The sequence below is a fragment of the Scleropages formosus genome, chromosome 22 (genome assembly GCF_900964775.1).
Source record: "Scleropages formosus chromosome 22, fSclFor1.1, whole genome shotgun sequence".
NCBI lineage: Eukaryota > Metazoa > Chordata > Actinopteri > Osteoglossiformes > Osteoglossidae > Scleropages > Scleropages formosus.
In genome coordinates, this window is record NC_041827.1 from 22,768,296 (window position 1) to 22,779,153 (window position 10,858).

General features: G+C 42.6%; 2 protein-coding genes, 1 long non-coding RNA gene and 3 other non-coding genes across 7 annotated transcripts; 1 reads left to right on the plus strand and 5 right to left on the minus strand.

Annotated features, from left to right (window-relative positions):
- Positions 1-395: 395 nt before the first annotated feature.
- spcs1 (signal peptidase complex subunit 1) lies at positions 396-1,947 on the minus strand. The gene is made up of 4 exons (XM_018733994.1): positions 1,768-1,947; positions 1,393-1,452; positions 1,124-1,210; positions 396-654 (listed from the first exon to the last, which is right to left on the minus strand). The coding sequence occupies exons 1-4, from the start codon at positions 1,801-1,803 to the stop codon at positions 526-528; spliced, it is 312 nt and encodes a 103-aa protein (XP_018589510.1). The 5' UTR covers positions 1,804-1,947; the 3' UTR covers positions 396-525.
- A 216-nt stretch (positions 1,948-2,163) lies between these two features.
- On the plus strand, positions 2,164-6,956 carry glt8d1 (glycosyltransferase 8 domain containing 1). The gene is made up of 10 exons (XM_018733993.2): positions 2,164-2,239; positions 2,538-2,575; positions 2,722-2,820; positions 4,009-4,210; positions 4,285-4,402; positions 4,489-4,573; positions 4,761-4,873; positions 5,076-5,242; positions 5,467-5,579; positions 5,872-6,956. Exons 2-10 carry the CDS (start codon positions 2,560-2,562, stop codon positions 6,051-6,053), a joined length of 1,095 nt encoding a protein of 364 aa, XP_018589509.1. The 5' UTR covers positions 2,164-2,239; positions 2,538-2,559; the 3' UTR covers positions 6,054-6,956.
- Positions 6,957-7,046: 90 nt separating this feature from the next.
- On the minus strand, positions 7,047-10,801 carry LOC108923379 (uncharacterized). 2 transcript variants are annotated; one of them, XR_001965227.1, is made up of 4 exons: positions 10,650-10,801; positions 9,668-9,769; positions 8,584-8,710; positions 7,047-7,915 (listed from the first exon to the last, which is right to left on the minus strand). It is a non-coding gene; the product is annotated as an uncharacterized LOC108923379 (long non-coding RNA). The 2 variants fall into 2 exon arrangements; XR_003797246.1 differs by having other exon boundaries at positions 9,986-10,801.
- Positions 8,441-8,510, minus strand: LOC114909368 (small nucleolar RNA SNORD19). The gene has a single exon (XR_003797253.1). It is a non-coding gene; the product is annotated as a small nucleolar RNA SNORD19 (small nucleolar RNA).
- Positions 9,521-9,593, minus strand: LOC114909367 (small nucleolar RNA SNORD19). Its single transcript, XR_003797252.1, has one exon. It is a non-coding gene; the product is annotated as a small nucleolar RNA SNORD19 (small nucleolar RNA).
- On the minus strand, positions 10,442-10,514 carry LOC114909369 (small nucleolar RNA SNORD19). The gene has a single exon (XR_003797254.1). It is a non-coding gene; the product is annotated as a small nucleolar RNA SNORD19 (small nucleolar RNA).
- Positions 10,802-10,858: the final 57 nt, after the last annotated feature.

Here is a 10,858-nt window from a genome sequence, read left to right on the forward strand (position 1 = left end):
CTGAAATTCATGACAATGTATAGAACTGAATGAATCTCAAAGATGACTTCGCAGGGAAGTATTGTATACATGACATTCAGACTTAAATATATATTAAAATACTTACTTTAGGTGAATGTGCACTTACAGCTGACATACAATTCAGACAATTGTCATTTACACTGTGCAAAGGCCTTGCAAGTATTTTAAGCATCAACCAATACACGTGGTAAACCACAGCACAGATGTTCTGTAGAACTTGATTGCCTGCAAAGACTGACCTTGCCTGAACACTTCACCATTTGCTTTCGTTATGTGACTGCAAAAAGAAAGCAAATACATAAGTAATACAGAGGAACATTCTGCTTGAATTTAATTATACCATTTGGCCTTACGAATACAGACATACATTTGTCTTTTTCCTACAAATCAAATGTTTATTAGTTGGTGAGACACAGGAAGCCATCTGAAATCTCGCATTTTTTTTTTTAAAAAAAGGACCTTTTTAAGTGAATCAAAGCAGTTCGTGTACAGATACAACATGTTTCACTTGTGTTTCCTTGGTTTCTTCACGTTCTCCTGAGGTTTGTCCCGCACATCACCCTGTGACTCTGGTACAGCTGGCTGCCAGGTCAAAGGGTGTCTCCGGTACATGGGCCAGGGGGGTAGAGTGAGCTGCAATCAAGCAAGGGCAATGAAAACTGTTCCTGCAACCATACTCTGGATGCCAGCAATGAGTGGTTTTAAAACCTTGCTATTCTAATTATTATTATTACTACTACTGTTACTTGGGATTCACATTTATTCTTATAAATCCTAGGTTTTTACAACAAACTATTTACAATAATTTACCCATTTATACAGCTGGGTATTCTTACTGTGTCAATTCAGTGTAATGTATCTTGATTGTGCACTACAACTGGAGGGTAACTTAAACCAGGGACTTACACTTGCAAAGGCAACAGTCCTAAACTCTACATCAGCTGCAGCCCTGTAGTAGTTGTCAAAAGTGGTTTGTTTGTAGTGTATAAAATTATTAGTAAAATATTAACATATTGTTACTGTATTGTAACATAATGTATAAATACATTATGCACATATAATCGATACAGATCAGGTTCACTATTCAAAATATTCAACTCACCAAACAGGAAATGGCAAACCCTCCCAATACTATGTAAACCGTCCAACCAAACTGCTCAACGATGAGACCGTAAATGAATCCAATAACCTAGAAGAGGAAAACATCAGTATTATAACACAGACATATTCTATACACTGAAACACAAAAACAAATGCCTGCAATAATAGGCCAAACATAAAGCCTTATGATTATGACTGAGCCATAATATTCTCTGCCTCGTATACACACACACTCACTCACTCACTCACTCACACAGACTCAGAGCTCACCGCAGAAACGAGTATGATTCCTTGGAAGATCTGCTCTGCCAGCTTCTGACCTTTGTAGTCCTGAAACATGACATGTCAAATAAAAAAAAAAATGACAGTATCCAGGAAAATACAACCACCACCTCACCTGGCCCACGCTCAGCCTCAGCCAGAGTGTGAGGCAGAGAACAATAACATCACAAATAGGCAAACTTCATGGGGGGGGGGGGGGGGGGGAATGAAACTGAAAGGTATAATTACCAATAATCAGATTAAAACAGACAATGCAAAACGCTAGGCTAGGCTAGTCAGATTTCTGCTGCTGCAGCACCGCAGCTAGCTAGCTACTACTACTGCCTCCTTTCATCCTCGGCAAAGCTTAAGTTATACTCTCACCATATGAGTCGGAATGGATTTGAAGATCGACAGCATCGTAGCCCAACGTGAGGAAAGAGACAAAAGACGATATGAACCTTGTTCTGACACTGTTTTCGCCTGCAAATCAAGCAGCAGAATCTTAATGGTACCGTTTGATTAAGGAAACGTCAGATCTTTTCCGACTCAGGACCCTGGGCTCCTCTCTGACGTCACACCTTTAGGACCTCGTCTATCCGTGCCTGAAATGTAATTATTGTGTGATCGCGAAAGACATATGTACATATATAAATTCGATTATATTAATACAGAGATAAATATATTTGTCACTAAAAACCAATTAGGGCGTCTTAGAAATGTAGTTATTTTCGTCATTTAAAACAGGCATACGCCAAGACACCTATTTGGTGAGCAGCCTGACTCGCAGCGCGCGGACGTGTGTGTGTCGAGTTGGCACTTGGACGGTAGACGTGCGTTGACAGCTCGGTGGGCAGTAAGTGTGTGTTTTACCACAGGTTTCCTGTTTTCATGTTACAGAAAACATTAAAGCTGCAGCCTGGTCGAGCCTTTTTTTGGTTCTTTACTCGTCTGGTGTAAACACGGCAACATTCGCTGTGAATGATATATAAACATCATCATCACGTCGTGTGTTGTTGTGCTGCTGCCTGCTGACTCTTCTCTGTTCCCTAGAGGAATAAAAATAATAGGAATAACAGCAGTAAAACTAACAATGCTGAGCTGGATTATAATGTATTCGTGATGTAAACTGTGGTGTGTCTGACGTTGCGCAGGTCAGTCCTCCCATGAAGTGAGATGTCAGTGCGGAGAGGTCAGTATAATATTATTATATTAATATTTGTGTGCCTTTTTCACTTCCTGTGGCAAATCTGATCTGTGTCCCCAGGATGTCCAAAGAAAAGGAGCTCGTGACGCGTGCACGCGGCCACCACTGTTGTCCTCTCTTTGTTTCTGCAGTGAACGTGCTCATCCTGGTGCTGGTGGGCATCGTGTTCCTCATCGTTGTGCATCGGAACCTCCTCAACCTGAACGACTTCACCCGAAGCGAACTCGCCGGTAACGCTCACGTCTTCGTCTCGCCCTCCCGTTGTCGTCACGGGGAAAGGCTCGAGGAACGGACGTTTCCCGCTCTTTGCTCTTATGTGTTGCAGCACGAGCGCAGACTCGTAGTTTCCTCCCTGGACGCGCACAAAAACGCGGGTATGACACGAAATGTACTGTCAGACACGCTGGTGGGGAGTGGCCGGTCGTTCAGAGTAAATACGCGGTAACGTACTGGCCGGTAACAGCACCCCAGTAACTAACATCATTAGCACTAAAGAGAATTAACATAATACACCGAAACGCTTACCAAAGCAACACATATGCACGTGTGTTGCGAGGGATGATGGGAAGGCCCCCCCCGCCCCACTACAACGTTGCCCCTACGCAAGGGGTCAGTCCTCGACCCCCTCCGAAGTCTGTAACCAGTGCCGGTGAAGTCAGTGCTGCCGGCAGACTGTCAGCCAGAACCCCTCGGGGTTGAGTCTTGGGAGATGGTGCTGACAGATGGTCTCTCCAGAGGCACTACCTCCTGTGAGATAGCACAGCTGGAGTTATTATTTTTCTCATAATTTTGTTCATCTGCATTTAGCTGGTATATTTGTCTAAGGCAGTTCACAATATATATTTGATTTCATACTGATTTACTGATGTGTACCCTGAATTCTTACTGTATCAATTCATGGTTAATACTTTCTGCAAGGGATCCAGATGTCAGAAGGCAAACAGCTGGAAAAGGTCCTGAAATATGTTGATGATATTCTAAGGTTAGATTGGTCCAAGCAGTGATGTTCACTATAATGCTATTTGGACCTGAAAAGTGGGCATGAAAAACAGCAGTTGAAAAACTTGTACTCCTTTGAGTTGTGGTGCTGGAAATGACTTTTGAGGACACCATTGACAGTTAGGCAAAGAAACAGCTGGATCTAGGGGGCAGCAGGTGGTGCAGAGGTTAGAGCTTGAACCCTTGGACTCCTAGGACCCAGCTGTATAAATGGATAGATAGTTCTAAATAACTCAACATTGTACGTTGCTTTGGAGAAAATTGTCAAGTAAACGAGTAAACGGAACTTTCACTGGAAGCACAAATGATGAGGCTGAGCTTAACATACATTGAAGTTTCAGGGAAAAGAGGAGCAGCAACAACAGACAAAATAGACCCACTGACCACCACGCCACCTGCTGATGTGTTTCATCCCACAGACTCTGCCCGGGATGTGTTGCCACACCTGGAAGAGCAGCACTCACCTGTCTTCCGCAGTGGGAGCGAAGTCCCGGTGGTCATCACAGCGGCAGAGGAGAGGCTGGGTGCCACCGTGGCCGCCATAAACAGCGCCTACCACAACACCAAGGCCAATGTCGTCTTCTACATAGTCACAACCAACGATACTGTTGACTACTTAAAGTGCGTACCGTTCACATTCCCCTACACAATGAATAAATTTTAAAAAAATCCCACTCAAATTGTCTATTTTCCAGGACATGGCTCAGCCAAACAAGTCTGAATCAAATCAGGTATAAAATAATCCTGTTTGAGCCACAGATTTTGAACGGGAAAGTATCCAAAGACCCCCAGAAGGTTGATGCAGTGAAGCCGGTAAGATTGCAGACTAATTGGTAAAGTGTGAGAGAAACTGACTTGAAAATGATAATCTCTGTACCATAATTTTCACTGTTTTGCAGTTGACCTTTGCGCGATTTTATGTGGCCAACTTCTTACCTGATGTGGAGAAAGCGATCTATTTGGATGACGATGTCATTGTACAAGGTGCCATATACAAAACAAATGTCATTGATTTCATTGATGTGACATGATTCATGTTTTTTTTGATCATATGAAAATAACAATCACTGACTGAGCAATGTCTCAACACTGGGAACACTGTCCATATAGATTAATTTTATCCCGCAAGTTGATGACGACGACTTGATAACCTTATACATGTACATTACAGGTGACATTCAGGAACTTTTTGACACTAATGTCAGGGCAGGACATGCAGCCGCCTTTTCGGACGACTGTGACTCTGCATCTTCCAAAGGCATAGTCCGAGGCGCGGGAAACCAGGTGGGCTATGAGGGTCACAGCCACACAAGTTATCTTACTATAGCAGCACCCAGTAGTTTGTCTGTAACTGTGTGAGGTTCTGACTGTAAGGGCTGCTGATGCAGCACAAATTGTTCCCATTAATTTTGGTCCTGCGGTGTCATTTGCCATAAATGATGCTGTTCTAGTATTGATCCGGTGGGAAATGTCAATCCGATTCTAGATCAACTACATTGGCTTTCTGGACTTCAAGAAGGAAGCGATCAAGAAGCTCGGGATGCGCGCCAACACGTGTTCCTTCAACCCCGGGGTGTTTGTGGCAAACCTCACAGAATGGAGACGCCAGAACATCACCAGTCAGCTGGAAACATGGATGAAGAAAAATGTGGAGTGAGTCATACGGTGCTACAGCCGCTCGATCCTCTCCTTGAAATCTGCGGAAGTTCTAAGTGAACTCTTGATCTGAGTTGTACGGGATGCGCAAAATCAAATGAGCTTCACAGCAGTAGCTTTCGAATCACACATGGGTCTGGAAAAGCGGCCTTTGGGGAAGTTCTTTTCATTTTTGTATGGTTCGAAATGGTAGTTTGTCTTGTCCCCCCGCCCCCTGCCAGGGATGACCTCTACAGCAAGACTCTAGCAGAGAGCATCACCACCCCCCCCCTGCTGATTGTCTTCTACAAGCGCCACTCCAGTATTGACCCCATGTGGCACGTTCGCCATCTTGGTGCGTACCGGATTGAGTTCGAGGAGTTTAATTTACAAAAGTTGATGCTGTTAGTCCATGCAGTCATGTAATTACTTGAAATGATTTGTTTGTAATTTGCAAGTGTTGATTTTGTCATTTTTGGTTATTTGTATTATTTATGTTATTACCTATTGTCTTTCGTTAGTGTAACTGCACTTTGTTGTTTTGTGTCATTTTGAGCTGCTGTGTGGCCTGCAATTTTTTTTTACAGGGAGAGTAAAGCAGTATCTAATTTTATCCTCTCTTATTTTATCCTAAATTATTTATTCAGGATCTGTAGGTGCTGGAAACCGCTACTCGCCCCATTTTGTGAAGGCTGCCAAGCTTTTGCATTGGAATGGACATTACAAGCCGTGGGGGAGGGCGTCCTTCTCTGACGTCTGGGACAAGTGGTACGTGCCGGATCCGACAGGGAAGTTCCATCCAATTCGGAGGCACAGCGAGGACAAGTAGAATCCGGCTGGGATCACGTGGACCGAAAGGCCCCACCTGCGACTGCTCAGGAAACACAGGATCGGAAGACTGTTCTGGAACTCCCGTTTTCTCATATAGAGCCATTGAGGAGCCTGCTGCACACATGGCCTCATGTTGAGCTCTTAAAGGTGAATCTTGGAAACACCTACCCAAGACTAACTTTCCCCACTGTGTGGTTTGTCAGAATTTATTGATCTTGAAAGCATTTTGACCCATCGGTGCTGCAAACCTAAGGACCAAGATGGTCGTCTGGGTCCTGATGAAATGTGGTTTTTGCTTATACGTTGAATTCGTTCATTTCAGCCTCATGTTATTTTGCACTTTAGTTTGTTTTTTTTTTTTTTTTTGGTTACATGTGGTTATTTCACATTATTCTCATTGTACTTAATTTTTGCCTATTTCAAATGACATCAGCATTCTGGCAGCTGAAGGTGGTGTTAATCCACTGCTAATGTTGTCTTAGTTCTCCAAAGATGGGAGAATTCCTGTCACTTGGGTGTTGTGTTTTCCCCACAATAATGGATAATTTCAGGTTCGTGTTCAATTTCATTAGTATTACTGCGTGAGGAAACACCTTTACCATGCTTTTATACCTGCCTAGTATTACCTTGAATTGCTAGCTGACCTCTGTTTCATGTTTTAAAAACTGTTACTACATGTAAATTATGGATGACTATATACACATTTCAGATTCCAGCATAAATAGTACATGCAGCAAGTTAAAGACTTGAAGAAAGTGTAAATGGACATTTTATTTCTGAAATTCCTGTACTTTTCTTCTGTGGTGAATAACATTAATGGAAATTTGAGTAGTTCAGTTTAATTAACCATCCCACCTCTTCCTGAGTCCTGAGTCCCGCATCCCTGTAGTTTACATTTATTTATCAGACGCTTTTCTACAAAACGACTTCCAGTGAACTCTATGTAGTGTTATCAGCCCACACACCTTATTCACCGCGGTGACTTAGACTGCTAGATACACTACTTGCACTGGCTCATTCATCCATACATCAGTGGAACACATTCCCTCTCTGTCACACTCATACTCTATGGGGGAACCTGAACAGCATGTCTTTGGACTGTCATAAAATTGAAAGCTGGTAAAGGAGATATAAATTGTCAGGAATTTCACAGGGTTTGTCATATTAACATAAGTCTAATGGCACAGAATCAGTCAAAAGTTTGAGCACACCTGGGCAGTACCTGTATAGGACGAACTGGACGGAAGAGTGAAAGCAAAGCAACATGCAGGTGTACTACAGTTCTGGAAACTGTTACAAAAGAGCTGCACTTTTCACTTTACTTTTACGAGAAACGGCTGAAATTTAGTTTGTTCAAAATATGCAATGAATATGTACCATATAATCAGAGATTGAACAATACAAGATAAAAACTAATTTACATTTTACATTTATTTAGCACACACTTTCCTTCAAAGCACCATATAACTCAAAGTGAACAAAAGTGCTTTTCACCTGTAGATAGATACATAAGGAAGCTTCTAAATACAGCCACTTGGTCAATACCACCGTTTTTAGCAGCACACATCACACGTTACAAATTGCTGTATATAGAATTGATAGAGATATTTTTGACATAATGCAGTGTAATTTCATGGCGTAAGGAAATGAGAACAGGAGAGAGGTGGGTATGAAAGACATGTTTTGTGTAAGACCATTCTTGTAGGTTGAGGGGGATTCAGCAGTTCTGAGGGACACAGGGAGCTCATTTCATCACACTGGTGTCAGAAGTGAGAATCTTCAGGGTTTTGATTTTTGGAGCCCTTGCGAGTGGGACCACCAAACCGGGACAGGCGGAGGAGCGTAGCGAGTGACCAAGTCCTGTAGGAAACGGGGAGCAGATCCATTAATGGTCTTACAGACCATGACCAGGCTGTTGAACTGGATATGGGCAGCTACAGGAAGTCAGCGGAGAGAGACGAGAAGGGGATACCCAGACTTACAATTAAAAGCACCCCCGTGTATCTTCACTAAAGCACACTTCATGAGATTAATGAGAACACAGGCATTACGAGGGCTGGAGCTTCATTTTGTGGATTCACCCTTACTTCATGGAGACACCTTTGCTCATTGTTCATTTACATTCATTAGAAATCACATTCAGCGCAACATTAAGAGCCGAACGACTCCACTTCGGAAGAATGCTATTAATGTTCCGCGATTGGGAATCGTGGAAAAAAAATCCTTCACAGTAACGGTATCGACTCAAAGTACTGCACAGTTTGCTTCGATGCACACAGTAGTGGTTAATTCACGCGAGGTACATTCTATCTACAAGATAAAATACAGTAGGAAGCTAACAGGAGCCACCACACGTGTGACATATCGTACTGAGGAGTCCGGTAAAGCCACGAGATCAGAGTTGGATTCAAGTCTTCACGGTAAATCAAGACTTGTGCTGTTTTCCTCATTTCTCAGCCTGCGCACAGACCCCTCTGTGTGGGACTCACTGGATGTCACAGATTCGCCAAACAAGGAGATGATCTTACCCTGGACAGTCATGTCGAGATGTTTTAACAAAGTGATCTGCGTTTGAAGAATTGTTTAACACAAATCCAAGTGTCTCCTCAGACAAGGTGAAGCCCTGTCCATTCCTGCAAACATTTTACTGGACACCTAAAAACAACAAATGTTTTAGACTGAGAACCGTGCAGTAGCAAGCAAATTGACCGCTATAAATACATTGCATAGAATGTATTGAAATAACTCCATACAAAAAAAAAAAAAAAAACAAAATATTAATTTCACAAACATTCAGCGGAACAAAGAACTGAGTTCTTGCGCCTCCAGGGGCACCTGAGTGCAGCAACGTGTCCCTTTGTAACATCGAATTCACACTGGCAGGATTGTTTTAAAATGAGCTGCAGCGCCACCTTGTGGTGACACCAATGTACCATAGAGAAACCCAGAGTGAAGACAAAATCCCTTTGCACCCCTGTCCTTTGTTAATAATAATCTATGTTTTATGTTTTGTTTGTATAAAGGAATAAAGCATTAATATTTGTGGGGCGAATGGAGTTTCTAATAAAGTTTAACATGCTTGCATAGGGACTCTGTGGCAACCCTGTACATTATGGCACATAATAAAAAGCAGATTCAATACTTTTTCCTAGGACAAAAAACTAAGAAATTAAAAATAAGACGAGACATGACAACTACTATACCAATAAACATGGAGTTTCGAAATAATAGGAGCCACCACATATTTATGCTTTTCTTCAAAGCATCTTACAATTTTAAGATACCTACATTTACCCATTTATACAGCTGGATCATTTTTACCAGCACAGTATAGGGTTAAGCCCTTTGCTCAAGGGCACTACAGCAGGAGATGGGATTCAAACCTGCAGGCACTGAGCCCAAAGACAGGAGCTCTAAACACTACGTTCACTGCTGCCCCACATATGTGATATACTGAGGAGTCTGGATAGCTACGAGATCAGAGTTGGATTAAAGTCTTCACAGTAAATCAAGACTTATTCTGTTTTCCTCTTTTCTCAGCCTGTGCGCAGACCCCCTGTGTATGTGACTCACTGGATGACACAGATTCACCACACAATGAGATGATCTTACCCCATTCAGTCACTCGGGGAGGTTTCAGCTGGGCGATCTGTCGTCGTACTTCTGCTTTCAAGCACAAATCTAACTCTCCACACATGATGGATGGCAAAATCCCTGTAAATCAAAGCAGTCACGAACATTTCACTGAACCATTATCCAAAAAAGAAACAGAGATGATTTATGCTGAGACAGCAGGAGCTCAAGGAACCCATATAATATTGAGCACAGAATGCACTGAACTGGCAATTCCAGAGAAGATTTGATTATTGATATAGTGGTGTGTTAAAGCTGATCAGCACATCATTCAATGCCTGGTGAGAAGGTGCTTACATGTTTCTCCCTTTTTCAAATCACTCTCTCGCATCATATTCTGTGACCTTTTCAGAAACATCTGTTCAGGAGTTGCTGTTCAATCTCAAAAGCAGTATAGTGCAGTGCAGTTTCCCTCACATAAAAAAAAAAACATGCATGTTCCAAAGTTTCAGTGGAACAACATTTCTTGTTTGTACAGCTGCATTTTACTGCAGTAACATGTCCCTTTGGAACAAAGAATTTACAGTTTGGCAGGAAACCATTTTCGAAATGAGCAACAGCGCCATCTAGCGGAACAAGTTGATGATGCAATATAGCCCTTGTTCGGCTAGGTGGCGCTGTTGCTATGTCACACAATCCAGTAGCGGATAATTAACACATTATTCAGCACTTCTTACATACAAAAACAAGGTAATAAAAATAACGGAACTCAACACACCCAAGTCTATTAATATACTTGGAGTCTGTTAAGGCTATGAGTATGAGATTAGAGTTGGATTAAAGTCTTCACTGCAGATCCAGACTTGCCCTGTTTTTCCCATTTCTCTCAGTGCCAGTGATATCTGATGATGACTTTCTTTCTCTGCACAGACACTGACTCGTCCGACTGGTTTTTTCAAAGAAAAACCATTTAAGTAAAAAAGATGGCTGTCGCTGCTACTGACTCATACACTCCGCTTACCTTGTTCGCTCCACTATTAATATTTCTTACAATATATGTGGGAACTCCCAATAACGTAGTTAGCGTCGCACTTTCGTACATCTTGCTGCGAAGCCGCCGCGTCCAGCACATGGAGCAGAAAGGGCGGTACGGCTCGTCTGCGGCGCTGAGACGTGTCGGGAGCACCAATAACATTAGGGTGAGGGCCGGCTCTACGAGCGCGGAAGGCG

Bases quoted from the DNA above. Each gene is read 5' to 3' on its own strand.
- glt8d1 (XM_018733993.2), top strand. The intron at 2,821-4,008 runs GTAACGCTCACG...TTCATCCCACAG, and splicing joins CACCCGAAGCGAACTCGCCG to ACTCTGCCCGGGATGTGTTG. The intron at 5,580-5,871 runs GTGCGTACCGGA...TTATTTATTCAG, and splicing joins GTGGCACGTTCGCCATCTTG to GATCTGTAGGTGCTGGAAAC.
- spcs1 (XM_018733994.1), bottom strand. From the start codon at position 1,803: ATGCTGTCGATCTTCAAATCCATTCCGACTCATATG. The intron at 1,211-1,392 runs GTGAGCTCTGAG...TTCCTCTTCTAG, and splicing joins GAATCATACTCGTTTCTGCG to GTTATTGGATTCATTTACGG. The intron at 655-1,123 runs GTGAGTTGAATA...GCTTGATTGCAG, and splicing joins GGTTTGCCATTTCCTGTTTG to CTCACTCTACCCCCCTGGCC.